Source organism: Magnolia sinica, chromosome 4, assembly GCF_029962835.1.
Source record: "Magnolia sinica isolate HGM2019 chromosome 4, MsV1, whole genome shotgun sequence".
NCBI classification, from domain to species: domain Eukaryota; kingdom Viridiplantae; phylum Streptophyta; class Magnoliopsida; order Magnoliales; family Magnoliaceae; genus Magnolia; species Magnolia sinica.
The window spans coordinates 16,430,628-16,454,634 of NC_080576.1; the positions used below are offsets into that span (position 1 = coordinate 16,430,628).

The 24,007-nt window shown below is 40.7% G+C and overlaps 1 protein-coding gene across 2 annotated transcripts; it reads right to left on the reverse strand.

The window, feature by feature from the left end:
* Positions 1–392: 392 nt before the first annotated feature.
* LOC131242594 (chromatin assembly factor 1 subunit FAS2) lies at positions 393–22,637 on the reverse strand. Of its 2 annotated transcripts, none has more exons than XM_058241335.1 (12): positions 22,371–22,637; positions 14,380–14,491; positions 13,585–13,611; positions 13,294–13,366; positions 13,103–13,206; positions 12,657–12,856; positions 12,087–12,189; positions 4,144–4,216; positions 3,745–3,833; positions 3,503–3,641; positions 3,226–3,328; positions 393–779 (listed from the first exon to the last, which is right to left on the reverse strand). In XM_058241335.1, exons 1-11 carry the CDS (start codon positions 22,482–22,484, stop codon positions 3,229–3,231), a joined length of 1,134 nt encoding a protein of 377 aa, XP_058097318.1. In that variant the 5' UTR covers positions 22,485–22,637; the 3' UTR covers positions 393–779; positions 3,226–3,228. The 2 variants fall into 2 exon arrangements, with proteins under 2 accessions (XP_058097318.1, XP_058097317.1); XM_058241334.1 differs by having other exon boundaries at positions 12,642–12,856; positions 22,371–22,635.
* Positions 22,638–24,007: the final 1,370 nt, after the last annotated feature.

A 24,007-nucleotide genomic window follows, 5' to 3' on the forward strand; every position in this document is an offset into this window, starting at 1 on the left:
AAAACAGAAAAGAAAAAGAAAACAAGCCTATAGCTTCTTCTTGGTAGGGCTAGATGAAGCCTAGGGTTCATGAAACAGACCAAGAAGAGGGGGAAAAATACTGAAGCTAATATGTTAAAAATAAAATTTGAGAAAATCAATATCAATTGCTTCTTCTTTCTTTCTTCTTGTTTTTTTTTTTTTTTTGCTATGAGGGTTTTCTTTTCTTTTTTTTTTTCTTTTTTCCAGGGTGTGGGCATATCGAGGAATTATATGATGGCACGCCTGTATCTTTGGGTGATCCAAGCAAGAAATATTATGACCCTACAGGTTTCTAATTCGGGCAAGTGCCACCATGGTCCAATAATTCATACTAGATCTGTTCAAGTCCTTGCATCCAAAAATCCACCAGATTGGGTGATCCAAGCAAGAAATATTATGACTCTTTCAGTAGAAATCTATATGACGCGAGAGAGAGAGAGAGAGAGAGAGAGAGAGAGAGAGAGAGAGAGAACTGTGGATGAATTTTCAATTTAGGTTAGTCAAAAATTACAATTACAAAAATGCAAAGAAAAAAAGAAGAGAGAAGGCAAAGAATTACAGTTATGGCTTCTCGATGGCAACTGGAGTGATGCGCTTTCTAGCAGGCTTATTTGGGTTGGAAGTCCTCACAGGGTTTGGCAATGCTTGTCTCCCTTCATCTCTGCTTGCTTGTGCTCTTCTATCGATCTCCATAGTCACTGTATCCTCCGGTTTCTGAGGCAATGGACTTATCTTTTCTTCTGCAACTTTCTTTGCTTCTGCAGCAGATAGAAGCAGAATTATATCCGAGGATGCTTAAACAGAGAGAACTCAAAATGCATTTTGAGGTACCCCAAATCACAAGCGGAGCAGCTATTTCAGCAGAACATATTGCCATCCTTTCTGCAGTGCATTTAGAGCAGCATGGACGTCTGGAACAGCATTACACATGGATATTGGCTCTTCTCCAGACATCCAAACATATCCAAACATATCCAAACAAACTGAAGACGTACGCTTTGCGCGCACGCGCGCACACACACACATAGGAAAAGTTTCTATGTGGTCGAGCTCATGGGAACTTCCCACGAGGTCGAGCTGTGTGGGCTCCACTGTGATGCGTGTCAACCATCAACATCGTGCATTTGATGGGTCCCCTTTAAATTATGGGATATCCTGAAAATCATCCTTATACGGAACTCAGGTGGGCCATACCATCTAAAATCATGTGAAGACATGCCTAAAAGATATAAAAGCACTTGGTGGGGCCCACCTGAAATTTGGATGCATCTGAAACTTGGTCTGACCCCTCATCGAAGCGGGACACACATAATGGATGGGCTGGATTTGTGAACCACATCTCGGCGGGCCCAACAAATGATTATGAATGTTTTAATGGAGGGTAACCCCTCTCAACTTTTGTATGTGGTGTGGCCCACACAAGTCAGGGATTGACTTGATTTTTAAGACCTAGGCCCACCATGGAATGGTGCATCTGACTGATGGGGTAGATGTTCAAAACGCATCACGGTGGGCCTGCACAACTTGACCTCATGGGAAGTTCCCATGAGCTCGACCGCATAGAACCTTTTCCCTAGAGAGAGAGAGAGAGAGAGAGAGAGAGAGAGAGATCTCACAAAACTAATTGGACAATTGCAGCATCATCCTCCTAGTCAGAGAATTTAAAAGCATAAAGTGCATACAATACCCAACCAACCCATTCAAAAGATTGGCCCCACCGTGAACACCCAATACAAAAATCATGTTGCCATCATAGGTATCATCATTATCCAAGCCTTATTCCAACTAAGGTCAGCTACATATGAGAAGGTTTCAGTCCAACCAGTTGGACTACAAATTGTGGTCCACCCAGTGGATAACTTCCAACCTTTCATGTGTGTGAGACAACCCAACCCATCTAATAGTCTGGCCCCATCTGCTGGGTGGACCATGCCTTGTCATCCAACTGGTTCAACTTGAAACCTATATATATATATATATATATACATATGCATCACGCATACTGGGTTTTCATGCTGAGTAGCACAACTTTATTTTTCTTTTATTAACAAGATTGTCACTCACAATGACTAACATAACATTAAGCCCTGATTCTCTTCATCCATATTTCTACTCTCTCTTTCCCTCTTCCCTTTCTCTACGTGCTCTGATGCCAATAGAAGATGATAGGGATTGGAAGAAAGATTAAAAAACGGAGAAAGAGGATTCGGGCTTACTCTCTCTTTCCCTCTCTTCCCTTTCTCTACGTGCTCTGATGCCAATAGAAGATGATAGGGATTGGAAGAAAGAGAAAAAAAACAGAGAAAGACGAGGATTAGGGCTTAATGTTATATGTCAATCACTATGACTAACACAGGGCTGTCAATGGTTGGGGCCCGGGCCAAAAACTGAAGCCTGCTTAATAACCAGGGAGCTTGGTCTTCATTTAAGAGCTTGTCAACCTGGCCCAAGTCTGGCCCGGCCCGCCCTGTTTAGGATTTCAAGGGCATTTTTCTCATGCATGACGCATGATGGGCCACACTTAATGGACAGCCCATATAGTGGGTGGCAGGGCTCAGGTCAGGCTAAGACCATGATGGGGCACACCTTTTGGACAGGTTGGAAACAGACTCAAGATGGCTCGGGTAAGGAGGCGAACATTATTACAGTTGAAAGGCTTGAAAAGAGGGTGACAGGAAGACCTAAACAGGCTTCAATTGAGGTGGTGAGAGGGGATGTGAAGGCTCAATCATTTACCGAGGATAGGGACTTGCACAGGATTGACTAGCAAAACAGAATCTATAAAACCAACCCAGATAGCTAGAGCAAACTTTAACGATGACAATCTATGATCTATTTATACGTACTTTTTATAAATTGATGCCCCCAATTAATGCAATCGTTTGGCTACATGGTCCATCAAAGAGGCGGCCATCAATGGGGGAATGGAGAAAGTTCAAGATACGAGTTTCCATATGTATTGTTTATAAATGGCTCATTCCTCTTCCATCAGTTCATTTGTCAGGTTACCACCCATCAAGCAAGGAAAGTTGCAGCATCCTTGTTGGGTGTTATCAAATTGTGAACTAAAATCAAACCTTTTTTATATTTATTACAAGGGAAGTGTTCGCAACAATCAAGACGAGAAAACACTGAAGCATCTCTTTATTCCAAAGATAGAGCATAACCATAGGTCAACATGCAAATGAATACTAGGAAACAAACCTGTCAAGGAGATGGGTGTGATCCCAGTTCATCGTTTTCAAATTCTAGAAGTGTACAATACCCATCTTGAGAGGACACCGCTAGGTGTTTGGCATCAGGTGACCTTGCAAAAATGAAATCATATACTCAGAAACACTTGTATAGATAGATATAGGTTAACTGAAGACTATGGCTAGCCAATAAAAATTTATTCAAAACAGAGGAAAATGAACACTTCCAATCTAATGAAGAAGATAAAGGACCAAAAAAGAAAGCATATTGTAACAAAAGAATTTACCAGGAAATGTCTGTGATAGCTGCATAGTGAAGACCAGCCAAGATAGCTATTGGAGCAACACTCTCAGTATCATAAATGTAAAGAGAGTTCAAGGTGGCCAGTGCAAAAACAACCCGATATGGCATCTTGAAGAAACTAACTGTTCATGTCAATATAGGCAATTCAGTCTCCTATTAAAAACAAAATCATAGTTCTAGTATAGAACCAATGCAACATACAGTAAGAAAATAGCATTCAATCACCTGAGCTGGATCCCCTCAAGCTAAAAACCACAGGACAGAAGCGTACTACCAAAATGGGTTTGCTGGCACCAGGGAGTAGTACAGCAGGCCTGCAAAATGTAAAGGCTATAAAGAGTAAAGACTGCAATTTATGGAATTATGGAATAGAAAAGCCCATTCCAGGGTTTGGAGCTATTATTCAGCTGAACTCAATTAGGCCTCCTGTTTTTCTTTCTACTTTTGTGACTTACCAGAATAAATAGGCAGTAGCATTAAACAGACTGAACCAATAACTGTGTCAAATCTCATACTCAGGAATTCCTTGGCATGGGATTTTATCAGGAGATTTCCAAACTTGGGGTATTCGGTATAGTCTCGCATAAAATGAAATAAAAACAATTTACTGGTTGTGTATCTTGCCTTGAAAGATCTTTCCTTGAAAATACATATGCCGTGTTAATTATTTCTGATGCAGGTGAGAACTTGCAAGTACCTGAAGCAATTAAGCAGCAGCAGTGAGGAAGAGACGTGTTAATATGAACAAGTTAATTACCATCCATTTCCCAACTGTGAATGGCATGCTGATACAAGGGGAAAAAGGTAAGATTAGGTGCATTTATAGAAGTATGAGTGAGGCACAGTACTTTGATATGTGGTTAAGAAAAAATGAATCAACAGAAAAGCATGTTCACATAACAACATATATGCATAATTTGTGCACCTACAAAGCCACAACTATGGTTAGCATGCATTAGTGCATCCGGTTTGGACCAATCAAGTCAGTGCAACACCAAACCTGTGATGGCAACACTAGAATTTTGAATCTTTTTGTGTTCCACCATATGTATTTTTAAGTTTCAATTGTCCTCAAGGGTTATGTTGTGTCCATGTTGAACTGCAAAAACCTGTCAGCCATGAAATAACCACAAACCTCTATGGGTGGGCATCCAATGTTGAGTTTGAGCTGTGGAGAGTTGCTTTTACTTTTAATGATACAAGAATGATGACGGCATCACGTCACGTACACCCTTACATACGTATCAAAGGAGGAAGTAGGCCGTGCCGATTTCCCTGTGCCTAGGCGAGTACTCGTGATCGTGCTGAAGACCCCATGTGTATTTGCGAGCATCTAGAAGACCCCACACTGGGAAGATGCACATGGGCTGCTTTATGGAGTGATCCAAACCGTTGGATCAGAGGGATGCGACGATCGGGTTATTGGATTGCATGGATCACATGATCAGGCCATTGATCGTTGATCGTCCACATCAGTTTTAGATTTTATCTTATTTTAGGATTTAACTTTTTTATTATTTTGTATTTTGACGCATTATGAGTGTTTTAGTTGATTTTATTTAGATTATGGTTATTTTCATTAAAGTTCACAAGATGAGGATTTTTGTAATTTTTGAAACTTCTTAGATCTATAAAAAGAGGAGGGCGTGTGACCTCTCCCGGATTGAATTTCGTGATATAAAAAAATAAAAAATAAAAAATAAAAAGAAAGAGAAAAGCTCTTACTTTCTTCTCCCATCTTCATGCGATTTGGAAGGAAGATTAGTGTGAGATAATCTTCATCAACGGAGGTATGGGGTCTCCATCTATCCCCACACCGTCTTCTTTTTTCTTCCACATCAAGATATTTCCTTCAGATTCTGAATTCTCCCGTCCAAAATTTTCGTCTTCTCCTAAACCCAACTTTTCCATACCCATCCGCAGTCCAAATCCTAACCCTAACCCTAAACCTAAAATTCTCAATTTTCCTACTTTCCCAAATTACCCAAACCCTAATTTTCACCCTAGGTTGTATTAGGGTTCCTATTTCGAAATAGACTATACCCTATGCTAATTGGATGTTCCTACATCCATTAGATCCTAGATTCTTTTTATTTAATGATCCTGTGTTACGATGTCGGTAGCTTAGGTTAGGATTATGCATGATTTTCTTTTGATATTCATGATATTTGTGATGAATATAGTGATGTTTGTGTTTTTTGGTTAAATATCTTAATTCGGTTTTTTGATCTCATATGTTACTTAGTTCATGCATCGGTCTTACATCAAAGAACCCCTGATATGCATGTGTAGGGATGAGGAAGACATCCTACAAACGTCTTTGTTGAAGTATATGCAAGATCCATTCATAATGTGTCCCATTGTATACATGTTTTGGCCCAAAGTTCCCGATAGTCCACTCATTGATTGGACCTCACATGGATGAGCAAACAGGAGTGCTAATGACATGTGTTCGCATGAGATGGAGAGACCTGGCGCTTGGGCCTGTCGATGTTCATAATGGGACCTGACCTGGCCCATCCACAATATTTCTACCTGGGTCCATGCTGGATGAGTGTGAGTTGCCACCTGGGAAAAACGAATCCCAGTTTAAAAGGTATCTCTTAGTTTATTTTCCAGAGAAGAAGAGCAGTCAGCGAAGGACAAAAACTTAAACGCTCTAACCAAGCATAACCATCAATACACAGGCACAGCCACCGCAAGCATGGCATACATGTGTAGGCCAATCCAAGCTGTCAAAATAAAAGGTCCCACTGCAGATGGGTCATAACCCAAAAATAACACTAACATAACAATTTTCTTACCGGTGTGCAACGTATGGATGACTGGAATGAAAAGGAATTGACAGTCCAAATTTAGCAAACATATGCAAGGTGTCCCGTATCAGCATCGGTTGGCGTAGTGGTGACCTCCAAAACCGATACGGATACGTGGTCGTAACGGCGATATGAGGGCGTAACGGGCCGTAATGGCGTAAAAAAAAAATTTTGCCAAAAAAATATAAAAAAATATGTATTAAATCCGGAATATTTTTAGCATTCCAAATATGCATTCGTTTATAAATTGGAACATGGTTATGGTAGTGTAACGGTCCACTCTTTGGTGAGAAGCTGTATCGGACTGTCTGATTAATTTTTGAACCAGGTAACATGAATTTGACTACAAAATGTATATATTTAATTTTCTAAATATCTAATTTATATATTTAACAATTTAATATCTTTCTCCCAGTACTTTAAAAAAATGAAATTAAATTTAGGTAGATGGCGTTGCCAATTTCGGGCTGACTTGGAGGACCAATCTATGCCCCAAATTAGCCTCAAATTCATGCAATTTATTGTCATTATCCCACTTATGTATTAGTGGACATTTATTGGATAGTGAATCATAAAAAAAATCGAAGGGCCCTATTTTAAAAAATAAGAATACACAAAATAACAATTAAAACTATTCAAATAATTTGATTTTGGCATTGTGAGTTAGCAATTGCAGTTTATAATTTAATTGGTAAATTTTAAGTTAATATATGTCTTTCGTATAATTTTTTAAGGGCTCAAATTAGGCGGGACTCGGATTGTGAAGTGTAGCACACATGTCAAAGTTTTTTGGGCCCCACCCATGATGAATGTGTTATATCTAAACCGTCCATTCATTTGACGAGATCGTCTTAAGGCTTGACACGAAAAATAATACTGATCTAATTATCAAGTGGACCACACTGCAAAAAGCAGTGGGGGATTGAACGTCTACCATTGAAAACTTTTTTAGGATCACAAAACTTTTAGATCAATATGAAATTTGTTTTTCCTCTTCATTCAGGTCTTTTTGACCTTATGAACAGATTGGATGGAAAATAAATGTTACGGTGGGCCTACGAATTGTTTAATGGTGAAAATCATCATCTCCGCTGCTATTTTTGGTGTGGTCCAGACAATCTTTGGATACGATTCATTTTTTAGGTAATGCTCTAAAATAATATTTAAAAATAGATGAACGGTGTAGATATAATAAATACATCACTATGGAGCCCATAAAACTTTGATCTCCTTTGAACCGTTCGTACAACTTGGAGCTCGAGGAGTGTCAGCGCTCGTCTCAGCGTGACAGGTACCTACAGCAGCTTACGCTTGCAAAAAACAAAAAACAAAAAAAAAAAAGGAGAGAGGGAAACCGAAAAGAAAAAAGAGGGAAAGAAGAGAAGAAAAAAGAGGGAAAGAGGGAAAGAACAGAGAGAGAGAGAGAGAGGGAGAGAGAGAGAGAAGAAGAAGGAGGAGGAGGAGGGGGAGGCAGCAGCCGCAGCCGCAGCCACAGTAGGGCCACAGCCGCAGCAGGGCCGCAGCAGGCCGAGAAGAGGAAGAAGAAGAAGAAGAAGAAGAAGAAAGAGAAGAAGAGGAGGAAAAGAAAGGAAAAAGGTAAGGTTTTTTTTATTTTATTTATTTATTTATTTTTTCCAAGGCCCATAACAGCCGTTATGGGTCAATAACGGCCGTTACTCCCGTAACGGGCCTGTAACGGCCGTTACGTATACAAAAAAGAGACTCGGCCGATACGGCCCCATATCGCGTAACGGGTACCACCGTTACCGTTACGTATCGGCCGTTACGGCCGATACGTAACCGTTTTGGGACACCTTGGTTTCGGCTTGCACTCTACACTAAACATGGAGCAATTGCAAGAGTCAATGAACAAGCTGACCCAGCAGTTTGAGGCTTTGGATAAGTGCTTGGAACAACGTATGGACTAATGCTTTGAACAGCTTGATGTGCACATTACCCAACTAGAGACCTCCGCCAAGGCAAACCCCACCATTGGGGAAGATGCTCAATCTCAGGTAGGTGGTCAGGAGGATAAACCAAGGAATGGAGGTGGCCAAAGAATTGGTTATGGGCATGCACCCATGCACCCACCTTGTGAGGGACATCAAGATCACGCTGACCCCGATGCGTAACTTCTCAAAGGAGTTAGAGTACATGCTCCTATGTTTGATGGCCACTTGGACCCTAAAGCTTTTCAAGATTGGTTGGCAGACATGGACCACCATTTTGAGTAATACGACATGTACGGCCTTGTGACTAGAGAGAGTGCACCAGATGCTACTGTAGATTTACCCACTGAGGCCATTCTGGTAGTGGATGAGTTTCGTGATATCTTTCCTGATGATCTACCGGATGAGTTTTTCCCCATGAGGGATATACAACACACTAAGATGTGAGAAACCGTACTACCTATAGCCGAGTTTGCATTTAATAGTTTTGTCGATAGGTCCACAGGTATAAGTCCTTTTGAAGTCATTATTGGTTATAAACCTAAGAAACCTATTGATATTGTCCCTATGTCACTGTCCCATAGGCTGTTAGAGTCTATAAAGTCTTTTGCGCATCACATTCATTCATGGCACCAAGAAATCAGGCAGAAGATCATGACTAGTAATGAACATTACACACTTTCTGCAGACCAACATAAACGTTTCAAGGAATTCAATGTAAGAGACTGTGATGGTCCGCATTACATATGTCCATTAATAAGAGACCAGGATCGTCCAGTCATCCTGATTTTGGGTATGTCCGTAAATGCCCATTTACAGTGGGTTCCATTATTTCAACAATTTGGGTGTAAGCTACATGACGTTTGCTTGGAGCATGCAGATGGTTATCATGGGGGATGATAAGAAATAGAACATGGTAGATAGGAGCATCTAAGAATCAGGACCAATCCAATTGAAATCCCTACCATGGATGGCCCATGGTTGCAAAAGCACACTGATTTGATGACCCTTGCCAGCCTATTAGTGGCATTTAAACCGATGAAGAATACAGAAGTGGTTAAAGGTGTGCATTCAAAAGGGGAAAAGAACAAAGGTAATATATATATATATATATATATGATAGCAAAGGTAATCTAGTCTTTGTTATGTTGAACCATGGTGATCCAAGGTAGGCCCGCAATCTGGACTATCCAGATTGATACCTACCTGGGACCAGTGTTCGAAATATCGGTATCGCGTTGCGTATCGCACCCTTGGGATACGGATACATATCAGTTATCACATGGGATATATTGGTTGTATCACGTAATGTATCATTGTTGTTGGAAACATTGGGAAACATTGGGAAAGTAGCCGAATATTTCAATGAAACTTCAGTGATTGTTAAAAAAGACATCAATACACGCTTATAAATCAAAACATTACAAAAAACAAGTGCATATAATAGGTTTTTTTTTGTATGGGGTACTAATCTATGCGTTATCTAACTGAATTGATGCAAGCATATTCAAAGTCTATTCATATAATTTATAAATGTACGAAGAAGTGTGGGAACACAAGAAATACATTCAAAAGCAAAAGAAGAATCGCTAGATCGGGTTAGATACATGTTTGATTTTATGTTTGGACATAGATTGCAACCGATTTGCGAGAAATTGATTTTTTTTTCAATTTTCCGCAGCCCGGCTGATGTAAGACAATTAACCACTTGCTCTAAAAGCTCGAACTGTTAGAGTATGGAGAATTAATCCCTTTATCTCATTGCCCAGGCCCCACATCTCATGGGTTAGGCCCTCGGTCGAACCCTCCTCGTGGGCCCCAAATCACATGGGTACCGCCTCACACGAGCCACCCGAGTCACACGGGTGGGGCCCGCATCTCACGAGCCACCTGCCTCACACAGGCCGCCCACCCCGAGTGTGCCCCTGCATCTCACAGGCCACCCCACTCGAGCCCAGTGTGAAAATGCCCCCGCATTACCGGCCCATCTCCTCTAAATCTCGAAATTGAAGCTCTCAATCCATGATTTTTCATGCAAAACATGAAAAATCATGGATTTGTGACACTAATTTAACATGATTTACAGAAGAAAAATAAAGGGTCGAAAATTGAAAATGTTCATCGGATCAAACACGTGGGATATATCACACTACTTGTGCATTTCGTATCGCACAGGTGGGATACAAGAAATATCGTGGGATATATCGGCTGATATCGTCGATATTTAAAACATTGCCTAGGACACATATATGGTGGGGAGGGTACTCTACCATATCCTGTAGGGCCGGCAATGGGTACCCGGACTTGTGGGTACCCGATGGCTCGACCCAACTTTAATGGGTCTAGATTCCATTTATTGGACCCATTACGAAATCAGGTTGGGTTCAGGGCTCACCTTTTCGACACAGTTAAAAATCAGGTCTTCAGGTTCAGTGAGTTTTGACTATAAACTTATATATAACTTCTATATATTGATTATTCTAGCGAAAGAAATGAGTTTTTGTAAGCCACACACATGTAAGAGAGCCCATTTACACCCCATGCAGATAACAGAATGGAACATGCACATGATATCTATAACATCCATCCAATGGGCCCAACCACATAAATGCACTCATTTGTACAAACCAACACGAAACGTAGATGCAAAGACCCGATGGGTACCTGAACAGGATCCAATCCAGGTCCGGGTCTTCAAGAAATAGACCCAGAACTGAAGGAATCCAGAGCTGGCAAGATCCGAAACCAGTTAGTTTGGGTACATATGCTATAGGACCCGACCCGTGCCTGACCCATTGACAGCCCAAATATCTCAATTCTATTAGATCTACCAAATAGTTTCCTGTCAAATGACTCATCAAACAACTCTTAGTGGAGGGTATCAAGGGACAACTAAAAGGTCCCTTACCAAATTACACAAATACCCCCATACAATGCCTCTCTACATTTTTCATTGGATCTTTAGTTGTGGGAAGTTCCTTCTGCTCCCACACTAACGTTATATAATAGCGTACATCTGCAACTTCTCCTCTGGGCGAAAGAACTCCTTTAATCATGTGGATAGAGCAACTAACAACTGTAGATACTATAGAAAGTGCATCTTCATATTGGGGGACTATTAGCCCCACAATTGATGCACTCTCCTTTATTCACTTGTAAATATTTCTACTCATAAGAGAGTGATACAAAAAAGTACAAAGGTCAGAAATATTAAATGAGCATATATTTTCAAGATACAAATTATAATCCCTCATTCTTAACTATGAAACCATCTAAACTTAGCACTGTTATGCTTATCTACTTCCAGTTCTGTCATAGAAAGTACCCTAAGTAATCGTGCCGTGTTTGACTAGGATATCTATGGCATATTGTCCCAGACTTTTGACAAGTGCCCTACAAGTCCAATTCCTTCTTTGTTGACAGCACAACTCCACAAGCTTTTATTTGCCATCAAGAAAAAAGAAACTAATATTTCTTTCACAGGAAAGTTGTTAGGTATTTGTACAACATTTAGGTTGTATTTGGATGTTAAATTGAACTTAATTGCAATATTTGATTTCAATGAAGGAGATTGACCAAAGTGGGTTTCCCCATACCCATTGATGCTGAGGGACTAGTCCCCACATCACAGTTACTAACATTTCATATCCAACCTTAGACAAAGAAATTACTAATAGACCTACCATCGCAAAGATATACGATAGCTTCATCATTTTTGGACATTTGAAAAGAAATCAGAGCATAAAGGAAAATGTCCGTAATCCATATTTAATCAGATGGGGCCCTCTGTTTAGATGCATACCTGCTGGTGCTAGTAAAAATGATCCATCAGGTGACCATGCTAATCTTCGAAAGAAGGATGGCAGCGTCTCATCATGAAATAGATGTGTTTTACTTGACTGTGGCTGAAAGCAAAGACAACTAATGTGATATATACTGTATCCATCTAAAATTTCTGCTGATCAAATAAGAAAAGGGAAGTTTGTCAAACAACCATTTACTCCAAAAGCTTAAGCTGTCAAAGTGTGGTGTATCAATGTATATCAAGGGACTTTATTACTTTAACACCCCCCCGCACGTGCAGGGTGGGAACTCCGCACAGGAACATACTGAAAAGGGTGGAGGGACGCTCACACCATAAATAGTCCCGATCCCTGGGCCAGACCTGATTTTTCCTGACCCCCCACGGGAGAATAATATATTAGCGAGGCATATTTGCTACTCTCGAGATTCAAACATAGGACCTTCCACTCTGATACCATGTCAAACAACCATTTACTCCAAAAGCTTAAGCTGTCAAAGTGTGGTGTATCGATGTATATCAAGGGACTTTATTACTCCAACAAAGTTCACTAACCTTAGAGTCATCTACCTTTTGGTGTTCCACCTTCGTGAGAACATGCTGACAAACATAGTTCACCTTTTCATGTCCTTTCACTTTAGCCTGAGGCTTGTTAACATATATCCGACAAGTTCGATCTGAACTAATTGAAGCTACATACTGACCCAATGGATCCCATGCAACACCTTGAACATAATGTAAATGGGCATCCAAAATCTGATGGACTGAACCTGAAGTAGAATATAACTGAAACAGTAAATATTTTTTTAACTAAATTTCATGAGAGAAAGAGACAAGGCACTACAAATTATGCGAGGGGGAAGGGAACCAACAACAAGTGACTGTCTTGTCACTTCCTCTTTCATGAGGGAACTGGCTACCCCATCCACATCCCTTGAACACTGGATAACGAAACCATATGAACAATTTCCTCATTCACATTAGAAAACACTGATGTCATTTTTAGTCCAATATACCTTTATTAACATCCCATATAATGCAGGAGTTATCCACGGACCCAGAAACAAGAAAGGAACCATCTGTTGACCACTGCAGATCCAGAACATCCTTGCGATGAAATCTGACCCACAAGATTCCAGTAAAGCGCATACAATTAGTTATGAACGCAAGCGGAAGATTGCAGATCATCCAGAACAAAAAGTCTTACGATAATGTCCTTAGTACTTTCCAAGTATTGCTATCATCCCCAAAGTGTAACTTCCATATGACTAGCTCCCCTCCTGCCATTTAAGAAATGCATTACAATAAGTTTATCATATAACAAGCTAAAATACAAAAGGTGGCCCATTTTTTTTGTAACAAAGAAGGTTGTTCTTCAGAAAAATAAATAATACATATATATTGTATAATTAATAAAACGTAAAACTGAATACTGCAATAACCACAAACTCAACCAGAGAAAAAAGAAGAAGATGAGGTGTGAGGAAAGTCACCGTACCATCAGCACCAGATGCAAGATGCTCTCCTGCATAGATTAAAGGAGGACAATTGCTTTAGTTGTGTCCAAGAATCAAAAGTAATATGCATGCACACAATGCAACATGCTTTGAATGTTCACACATGAACCATCTTCAAAATCCTTCAAAGAGGACTGTTCAAGGGGCAGAAAAGGTTCACATGATGTAAGAACACTAGTTTATGAAAGACTCCTAAACAAACAAGAACAATATCTTCACAAGGATTCCTTCTAATGTACCAACATGATCTACTACCCAGTTAAAATTTGAATGTATGAAGTTTAAGTCCTGACAAATTCAACTAGACAATTCAGGAATAAAATTCAGATGTTAACTGAGTAGTGTAATAAGACATAAAGTAGACATTAAAAATGCAGCTTCACACACCCTTCTTCTTGTTAATGTTTCGAAGCAGGAGGAATTTTCCGTGACAATGTTGGTGTGGTGGTTGCAGATTATCATGAACAGATTGATGTCTAACAATTTTCTTTTAAGCAACAACAGCATTCAAAACTAGAATGCCCTCTCTCGTATTGGGGTCAAATAAAGATAGAAGTCCATTTTTTCAACAAGAAAGCCAAAATGTCATTAAAGAGCTCATGGTACACATCAGCGTCTAGTGCATCCCACAATACAGATTTAATGTTTTTTCATTTGAACCTGGCTGCTGCTATAGGTTATGCAGTGACCGAATATGCTAAGCAGATCATAAAATACCACATTAGTTTCTTTACAAAAAGGCACTGCTTTGAAGAGCACATATATGTTGTTCTCACCAGAAGGAGAGAAGCGCAATACATTTACAGCAGAACCATGATATGAAAGGCAATTCTGGTAGGAAGCTGTTGGAGCTTTCTTTTCCACGTCGCTTTGAGTTATTAGCCAAAGCTGTAAAATGGATCCAGAAGCTTAGAATTAGTGTAACCAAAATCCATGGGTAATAACACAATATCAGTTAGAAAAGTCCTCAGCTTATGAAATCAATCACAACATTCAGTTGTAAGATATCAGTTCTACAACACCTGTTTCCTTGTCTAGTTCCCATCTAAAACTTATGAAAAACCAAGATAAAATTCAGATGAAGCAATCGCTTCAACTCCATCTGGCCAAAATATCCTTATGTTTTTTTTTAAAAAAAAAGAATAATCCCATATTCTGCGAGATTAATTGCAATAAGCCATCCACCTTTTAGAAGAGAAAAGGTGAGTAGTCATTGCAAATTGTAGTCCTGTGAGAATTAAAGCGTGCCCTAACATGTGGTAGCAAGGTCCCCAAGGCCACAAACAGGAAATTAGGTGGATCCATGTCCTTTAGGCAGAAGCTATGTGGGGCCCACCACAATGTCCCTGAGAAATCCACTTTGTCCATCGGTTTAACGAGCTCACATTAGGACATCAGCCCTAAAAAGAGGCAGATACAAAATTCAAGTAGACCACAAGACAGGAAACAGTGGGAATGGAAACGCCCACAGTTGAAATCTTCCTGGGGCCCACTGTTTTGTATGTCAATCCAAACTGTTCGCAAGGTTATTCCCACTGGTATGATGAAGTGAGAACATATATTAGCCTGATCCAGAACTACTGTGGCTCCGCAAGATTTCAATAATTGGGAGGGGGGATTTCTGAAGTGGGAGAGACTTAAAAAGATCCTGTAACTAAGGACCATAGCGAATCGTGGGACGCTCACCGCAGAAGAAGGGGATGGCGAATCGTGGGAGGAGGTAAGACGAAAGGACAAAGGAAAGAGGACAATACTCCAAAATCGAAAAGGGGTGAAATCTTACCCAACACTATTCATGCGGAATTTCCCGGAAGGGTGGGCTCCGATTAATTTCGAAAGGGTATTCGGTAGGGCGGGTTTGGTTATGGATGTGGTCTTACCGAGACACAAAATCTTAGGAACGTCAAGGGGCTTTGCGCTTGTAGGGATGAAGACGGAAGAAAAGCTGCAGAGGGCGGTCAAGCTTATAGATGGAGAAGGTTTCGGAGGTATAAGGATTCAACTTCAAAAAGCAAAATACGGCCCTGAAATTATAAAATTGAACAGAGGCGGTTTGGGGCATCAGCCGCAGAAGAAATCAAAGCTTCTCTCAGATTGTTGAGAACATCAGAGTTCATCTTATTCAATCGGTCATTCAACCTTTAAGGAAGCCTTGCGAAGCTCTAAAGATCCCAATACGAAACCTCGTTCCCAAGAGAGTGAAGAAGCTTCTGGAGCCATCTTAAGCGAGAAACAGGAAAAGATAAGAGAGTTAAATGGGGAAGACAAGTGTATAACCATTTCTAAAGAAATGTTGGACCGCTCCAAACTTGCGCTACACGGATCTGTAGTGGCCAAAACCATTCCAGGCGATTCAATCCCTCAAGTTAGATCTTGGCTGGACGCTATCGATTCCCACCGGAAACTTACAATATCAAACCGATAGGCTACAACGAGTTATGGATTGAACTATCTCCAAGGTCGAACCCAGATGTTCTTATCATGGCAGCAGCTCTTCACCAGGATGGTCCAATATCATCGATAGTGAAGTGGGAAGAGTTCTCGATTTTCGAAATGGAAGAAGTGTGGATTATGATTTGGTCAGTGCCGCTAGAACTCTGGAACGAAGAATTTTTCAAAGCTGCTATCTCTCGAGTGGGTCAGCTGATTGAAGTAGATCTGAAAACAAAGATAGGGGAGGAAGTAGGAGTCATTAGAGCTATGGTAAGAAGGAAAAAAGGGGGTGCTATGCCTCAACATATTCAGGTTCGGGTAGAAGACAGGGAGATTGTCCTGCCGGTCCAAAGGGAATCCAAAGGCGAGCCCATTCCGTGTTGGGGCGACCTTTAGAGGGTAAGAAATCTGCCCTCTTCTCCGGCAACGCCATTACCAATCAGGGAGAAACCTGTGGGAATATTGTCGGGGTTCTCCTCTGGAGTACCACAACCTTTTTCTGAGACGTGTCAACCATTTACGGGAGAGGAAAGCAAGAGCACCAAAAAAACTTCAGACCAGGAAACACGTGTCCATCTTATATCGCGGGCGGTGGAGATTAGAACGTCAGCCGACGTTTTGAATTCTCAACCCATCAGCTCTCGGTAGGTTCGGGACGAGGGAATTGAGGAGACTCTCTCCGAAAACGTTTTATATAGCCTCGGAAAGCATGCTAGCGAGGATTGGCAAGAGGAGAGAGGCTCGAACGATCCTACCCTACCATTTGTGGAGGACACGGAGATCCCGAACCTATCAGCTCATTTATTTCGAGTCATTTTGACTCCCGCTCCTTCAGCTTTGGTTATGACGCTGTCGGAATGGGAACCCGAAGCAACTTTAGCATTTATCAATCCGATATCGACAGTTTCTCATCGTCTTCTCGATCAAGGGATGGATCCGGGGCTCGCCACTCGCTCATCAAGTACATCCTCTCGCACAAGAGATTCTAACAATTTTAAGATTTTAGACCTCTCTTTCCCTCTTCTAAATCCAGATCACCCACCGCTTATGCTCGAGGACGAATACGGCTCCGATGACACTATAAAGACTCGATCCTAGCTTTCTGATTCAGCTACTTCACCTATCTCCCTATCCCCTTGTTCAGTGTCAGTTACAGACTTGGCATCAGACCACATGCTAGCGGTCATTTTTCAGGAAGGAATGGAGAAAGAAGTTATTAAGGCGGAACCTCTTTAGATCAGGGTGGGCTCATCACCAGCAAAAGAAGGATCTGATATCAGAAGGCTATCGGTGGGACAAGACCACAGGGCTAAATTGATCGAAACAATTCAAAAAAAGAAGTGGATTAGAGATGCGATGGGACACGTAGGGAGAGCTATTGGAGTCTCTTTCGGTGACCATCCAAAAGACTTTTTAGTCCTATTTCATTGTATCGAAGATCGTGGAAGACCATTATCGCGGACCAATTCGCCAAGGAAACGCCCATTGAGATCCAACAGCAACAAAGAATTGCATAGCCACATCCAAAGTCCCTCTTTCATTGCTCAATCCGAATTCACAGGCAGGACAAAAGTCCTTCGGGGAGGTTCAGTTCCTAAATGAAAGTCTTCTGCTGGAACATTAGGGGTGCGGGATCAAAGCAAAAGCGTAGAATGATCAAGGATATCAGTGGTAGAAGCAAAGCAGATGTGATCTGTCTGCAAGAAACAAAAGCGCAACATTTTAATGATAAGCTCATGGGCACTCTCTGGAGTGCAAAAGATGCAAAGTGGGTGGCCCTAGATGCGATCGGTAGATCTAGAGGCAGTCTTGTTGCTTGGAAATCATCTCGTTGGATTCTCAAAGATAGTTGGACAGGCCCTTTCTCCGTTTCGGTAATTCTAAAAGACCCATCAAATTATTTCTCTTGTTTAATTACGTCAGTTTATGGGCCCAATCTGGATGCGTGCAGACCCGAGTTCTATGAGGAGTTGAATGCATCTAGACAGAAATTCTCTAGTCCGTGGTGTGTGGGAGGAGATTTTAACATTACTCATTACGGGATAGAAAAATCTCAAGGAGGCAAGGTTTCTACAGCTATGCGTCGTTTTTCAGAGTGGATTGAAGACCAAATGCTGGTGGATCTTCCTTTTATGCGGTGATAGATTCACCTGGTCTAACTGTAGAGATAAGCCTGCTATGTCAAGATTGGATAGATTCCTAGTTTCGTCAGATTGGCTGGACAACTTCCCTCAAGTTGCTCAATCCGTTCTTCCCAATCCTGCATCGGATCATAGCCCTATTCTTCTTGCAGTCGATGAGCGAGAATGGGGCCCTAAGCCTTTTAGATTTGAGCTATCGTGGCTGCACATCAAAGGCTTTCATCAGAAGATTACAGAGTGGTGGGCAGAATTTAAGGTGATAGGCTTCGCTGGCTTCAGACTTAGCAACAAACTAAGAATGTTAAGAGAGAAAATAAAGATTTGGAAAAGTAAAGACCGACGGAAAAGAGATGAAGAAACACAGTCCATCCTTCGTGATATTCAATCTTTAGACCAAGAGATACAAGATGGCTTGAGATCTGAGGAGTCAACATCCAAGAGAATAGATCTGATTCAGAATTATGCTACTAGAATTATGGAAGACGAAATTCAGTGGAGACAGCGATCCCGATTTAAGTGGATCAAAGAAGGAGATAAGAACACCAAATTCTTCCATTCTATAGCTAGTGCTAGAGCGAGAGTAAATAAGATCAGCATTATCGAAGTGGACGGAATTCGCCTAGAAGACCAAGATGAAATTACAACGAAGATCATTCAGCACTTCAGCAAGCAGTTTCGGGGTGAAAGTTGGTTGAGGCCAACACTGGATCAACTCGCAGTGGAGACTATGTTTGAGCAAGAAGCAGAAGCATTAGAAGCCCCATTTTTATTGGAGGAGGTAAAAGGTGCGCCGATGGATTTGGGGGGGGATAAGGCTCCCAGTCCAAATACAGACGGTTTCCCGATCCTATTCTTTCTAACTTTCTGTGATATGTTGAAAGGGGATTTATTGGATTTCGTAAATGAATTCCATGAAAGAAGTCGTATCTCAAAAGATATTGGGGCTTCCTTCATCACTCTCATCCCTAAAATTCCGGGTGCAAATCAGTTAAAGGACTTCAGGCCGATCAATCTTCTAGGCGGTCCGTATCAAATTCTAGCAAAGATCTTGGCTTCACGATTAAAAGGAATCATTGGTACTCTCATATCAAATAATCAAAGTGCATTCATCCCGGGGAGACAAATAATAGATAGCATGCTCATTGCTCTTGAATGTTTGGACTCCACCCATAAATCTAAATCTAAAGGTATTATTTGTAAGTTGGATATAGAGAAGGCTTATGATCATGTGGACTGGGGATTCATGGATTATATGCTAAAGCAGATGGGATTTGGAGATAGATGGAGAAGATGGATAGGCGAATGCGTGAGATCGGCTTTTATCTCGGTTCTAAGCAATGGTTCCCCAAAAGGTTTCTTCAAAAGCTCTAGGAGGTTACGTCAAGGCGATCCCCTCTCTCCCTTCCTTTTTCTCATAGTTGGAGAAGCCCTCTCTAGAATGTTGCGCAAGGGTTAATCAAAAGGTGTGTTCAGTGGTTTGGGAGTAGAAGGAATGTCGGATCATTTAACTCATGTTCAATTTCAAGACGATACCCTGCTATTTTGCAAAGCAAATCATGTCAATGCGAGTAACTTAAGGACGATCATTAGATGCTTCAAGGCAGTGTCAGGTTTAAAAGTAAACATGTCTAAATCAAAACTATTTGGAGTCAACATGGAGGATGAAGAAACAGTTCGTTTTACTAAAATTTTCCGCTGTTCGGTAGGTTCTCTCCCCTCCTCTTTTGTCGGTCTCCCCCCATGCATTGGAAAGCCCCCAAAGTTTCTATGGGACAAAGTCATTCATAGATTTGAATCATATCTTTCAAGATGGAAGTGCAGATATCTCTCTCTGGGTGGGCGGATGACTCTAATAAAGGCAGCGTTATCAAATCTTCCTCTTTACTTTATGTTCCTTTTCAAATGCTAGATGTCGGTATTAGGTACACTTGAAAGGTTGAGAAGGGATTTCTTGTGGCATGGTAAGGAAAACAAGAAAAAGTTCCATTTGGTCAAGTGGAAAGAGGTTTGTAGTCACATGGTGAAAGGAGGGGTAGGCATAAAAGATCTTAAAACTATTAATAGGGCTCTCATTGGCAAATGGATTTCGCATCTTGGTACTGAAAGTGATTCCCTTTGGAACGAAATTGTTAAAAGTATAGTAGTTCGGAAGGGGGATGGTGGACAAAGGATTCCTCCTTGCATAAAGCTTCAGTTCTTTGGAAACGTATTCTTTCTATGAAAGAAGAGGTCTTAAATGATATTCGCATCGCCATAGGCAAAGGAAATCGTACCAGATTTTGGGAAGATATTTGGGTTGGAGATGTTGCTTTAAAAGAGATCCTTCCTAGAATGTACAACCTGGCCTCAAACAAGAGCATCCTCGTGGACGGTTGCTACTCAGTTCTAGGAGGAAAAGTGGCGTGGAATCCTAAATGCAGACGAAATCTCCATGATTGGGAGATTGAAGAATTCGTAGCTCTATTAAATTGCATCCAAAACAGCAACCTGGATATCAGCTCTTCTGACAGTCTATTCCGGTGTCCAGATAAAGATGGCCTCTTCTTAGTAAAATCTCTTTACAGCATCCTTTCCAGTCGGCCCCTGTCAGCTCAAGAAGAAGGGTTCTCTCAAATCTGGAAAATTCTCACTCCCCCCAAGATTGTGGCATTCAGATGGTTGGTGGGAAAAAAGAAGATCTGCACAGTGGACAACTTGAGAAAAAGGGGCATGTGTATCACAAATATTTGTGTCTGTTGTATGGCGGCGGCTGAAACAGTGGATCATCTATTCATTCACTGTCCATTCATATACCAAATCTGGACTTACATTCTTTCTCGTTATCACTTCTCTTGGGTGTTTCCGGCGGATGTACGCATCCTCTTCCAATCTTGGAATGGCACTTGGTGTGGAAAGGGTCGATCCAAAATATGGAAAATATCTCTGCTGGCAGTCTGGTGGTCAATATAGGAAGAAAGAAACGATAGATGTTTCAATGATAACTCAAAATCGGTCGAGGGTGTAATCCAAAGGGTGTTTCATTTTATTGTGGAATGGTCCGCTTCTGTGGAGAAGCCGAAATCTTGTAATCTCTCTTTTCTGGCCTATTAGCTGATCCGCTGTCTCGGTGGATCATTGGCCTCTGTTTTTGTTTTTTGTTCTCTTCCTTTTCTTTCAATGAAAGTGACGTGACATTTCAAAAAAAATAGTGGGTGTTTAATCACCACTGTTTCCTGTGATGTGCTCCATTTGACTACCGGATCTGCCTAATCTATGGACTCATGCCCTAACATGAGCTGAGAAATTGATGGACGGAGTGGGTTTCTCACGGACATCACAGTGGAACCCGCACAGCTTCCTCCCATAGAAACTTCCTGTAGGTGGGGTCACTAGCAATTCAAGCCGGCCAAGTACCTTGAGGACTACAGTAGTATAGGACAAATAAACTTTCACTTCTACAGGTAACAAGAATTTATTCTAATGCATTGTTGATGACTATCATTAACAAAACTTGCAAATAAATTGCTCTGTAAGCAATCAATCCTTCAAAAGCATTGGATTTAAGACTTCAAGTACCAGTTTGTACTGATGATACAAAATCAAAATCCTTTCTTTTAAGTCTGATTACCATGAAACATCTCTGGCTACAAAATGGTAGTAGTGCATAATTAGCGAAAATTAAAAATTATAAATAAAAACCCGTCTTAGAATTGATAAATTACTAGAAAAATCTACCAATGTAAATCAAAGATGGAATACAACTGCAAGCAATCAGTCCTTGGATTCTGTCGCATCAAAATACATATTTCTGAAACGATAAATCAAAAGCCGCCTTCTAATAGATAAATTACTACAAACCCATCCACCATTTACGGAAATCAAGATAAAATTCAGCTGCAAGTAATCAGTCCTTCAACATCGTTGGACCAAAGTACCCATTTGTGAAATTTTCGGAAAAAATCAAACCCCTGTTCAAATAGATGATTTACCAAAAACCCAACTACCATTATTGAAATTGAACAAGAAATTCAGATGCAGGCAACCAATTCTTCAATGGCTATAGCCTTGCAAAAAAAAAAAAAAAAAAACAAAGATAAAGAATATAAGATTCCGCTGCAAAACAAAAAAAAAGACTGAAACAGTCAGATTATTCAAAATCCAGAATTTGGAACTTTGGATCTGTAAAGGATCAGAAAAGATAGATAGCAATGTACCTTGATATCATGATCTGCACCGCCCGTGGCGAGAAAGCGGGTGGGGGAGTGAAAATCTAGGGTTAGGACGGGTTTGGTGTCGTGCCAGTTTATCTGAACGGTTCCTCCTCTCATTTTCCTTAGGTTGAGTGGGTTTTTGAAATGGAAGAATTAGGGTTTTTGGAGAGAGAGAGAGAGAGTATGTCTGTGTGTTTTGGCGCCGTGAGTGCTAAGGCGGGAAATAGGTGCCTATATGGAGATGGGAAGACCGGGGAGGGCATTTTCGTCAGATGAAAATAAATAGTAGAAGAGAAATGAAGGAGACTCCACCCCACTTTTAAGGGACGCGGATTGCGTCCTACCCCCACCAGTCTCTATCAACGAACGGGCAGTTCTGTGGGAGGGCCCACTATGATATATCGGTTCATCTACGCTGTCCATTCCTCTTATTGGATCATTTTAAGATGTAGGCTCAAAAATGAGATAGATCCAACGCTCAAGTGGACCACACCACAGATGACTCTTGCTTTTAATGCAACTATCCTTTAATACTTTGTCATTTCATGCAACCCAAGTTTATTATTTGGTGTGGTCCACTTGAGCGTTGGATGTGACTCATTTTTGTGCACGTATGTTATAATAATCCAAGAGGAGGGATGGACGGTGTGGATAAACCGATACATCACAGTGGGCCCGCCACAGAACTGCCCGTTCGAGGCTAGAAACGGGCAGGGGTAAGACGCAATCCGCGTCCACTTTTAAGTCGTGTCCCATAAGCCGTACACGTGTCCCATAACCAACTCCTTGCGATGTACAGGAAATATGTGACCGTGATTCTAAGGGCCGTTTGGATGCCACCGAATGAGTATCCTTTTTAAGTTATGTAAGTTAATTAAGCTACTTTTCTTATTGGGATTTTTACGGCAAAATTCATACGGAATCAGTATTTTAGCAAACAGTGCCTGAACGATTAGAAATTACAAGAAGCCGCTTTTTGAAGGCTGAAATTACAAAAATGCCCTCATTTAGTTTTTCTTTACAAATCAAGCTATTTATATAAAATTCAGCCATTCAAGCATATACAACCGACCTTGATGATCATACTAACAAAAATTCAATCCCATCTTGAATTTGAATGTTTCTAATTTGAATATTATTTTGTATGGGTTGGCTCAATTTATGATTGGATTCCACTGTTTTTTTTTTTTTTTATTATGTTTATTGGATAGGTTGGACGTTAAATACATGCCACATGAACCCCACAATTCTAGATTCTCCACTTCGTAGAGAGATAAAATAAACGAGAATAATAATATAATTTCTCCAAAATAAATGAGAATAATAGTTTAATTTCTCCTCTAAAAATGCCCTGTCGAGAAAGATCAAGAGGTACAATTGGGTAAAATCTGAATCTTGTAAGCATTTTGCAGTATAAATTCCTTTATTAATTTAGTTTGGTTAATCAACTTAAATAACTAACTTATTTCTTAAGTTAATTTTTATTACTTTTTAACTTACAAAAGTTACTTAAACTACCATCATTGTGAGGAGTGCAATCTAATTTTGATAATGGATGTTCCATGTTAGGAAATTCTCATGTAATTTTCCGAGAAATCCATTCTGTCAACTTTGGTTTTTTCATCTTACTTTAGGAGGTG

Coding starts and splice junctions, on each gene's coding strand:
- LOC131242594 (XM_058241334.1), bottom strand. CDS start 22,484: ATGAGAGGAGGAACCGTTCAGATAAACTGGCACGACACCAAACCCGTC. Junction 13,612..14,379: donor ATTGCGCTTCTCTCCTTCTG/GTGAGAACAACA, acceptor TAATCTATGCAG/GAGAGCATCTTGCATCTGGT. Junction 3,834..4,143: donor TCAAGGAAAGATCTTTCAAG/GCAAGATACACA, acceptor TACATTTTGCAG/GCCTGCTGTACTACTCCCTG.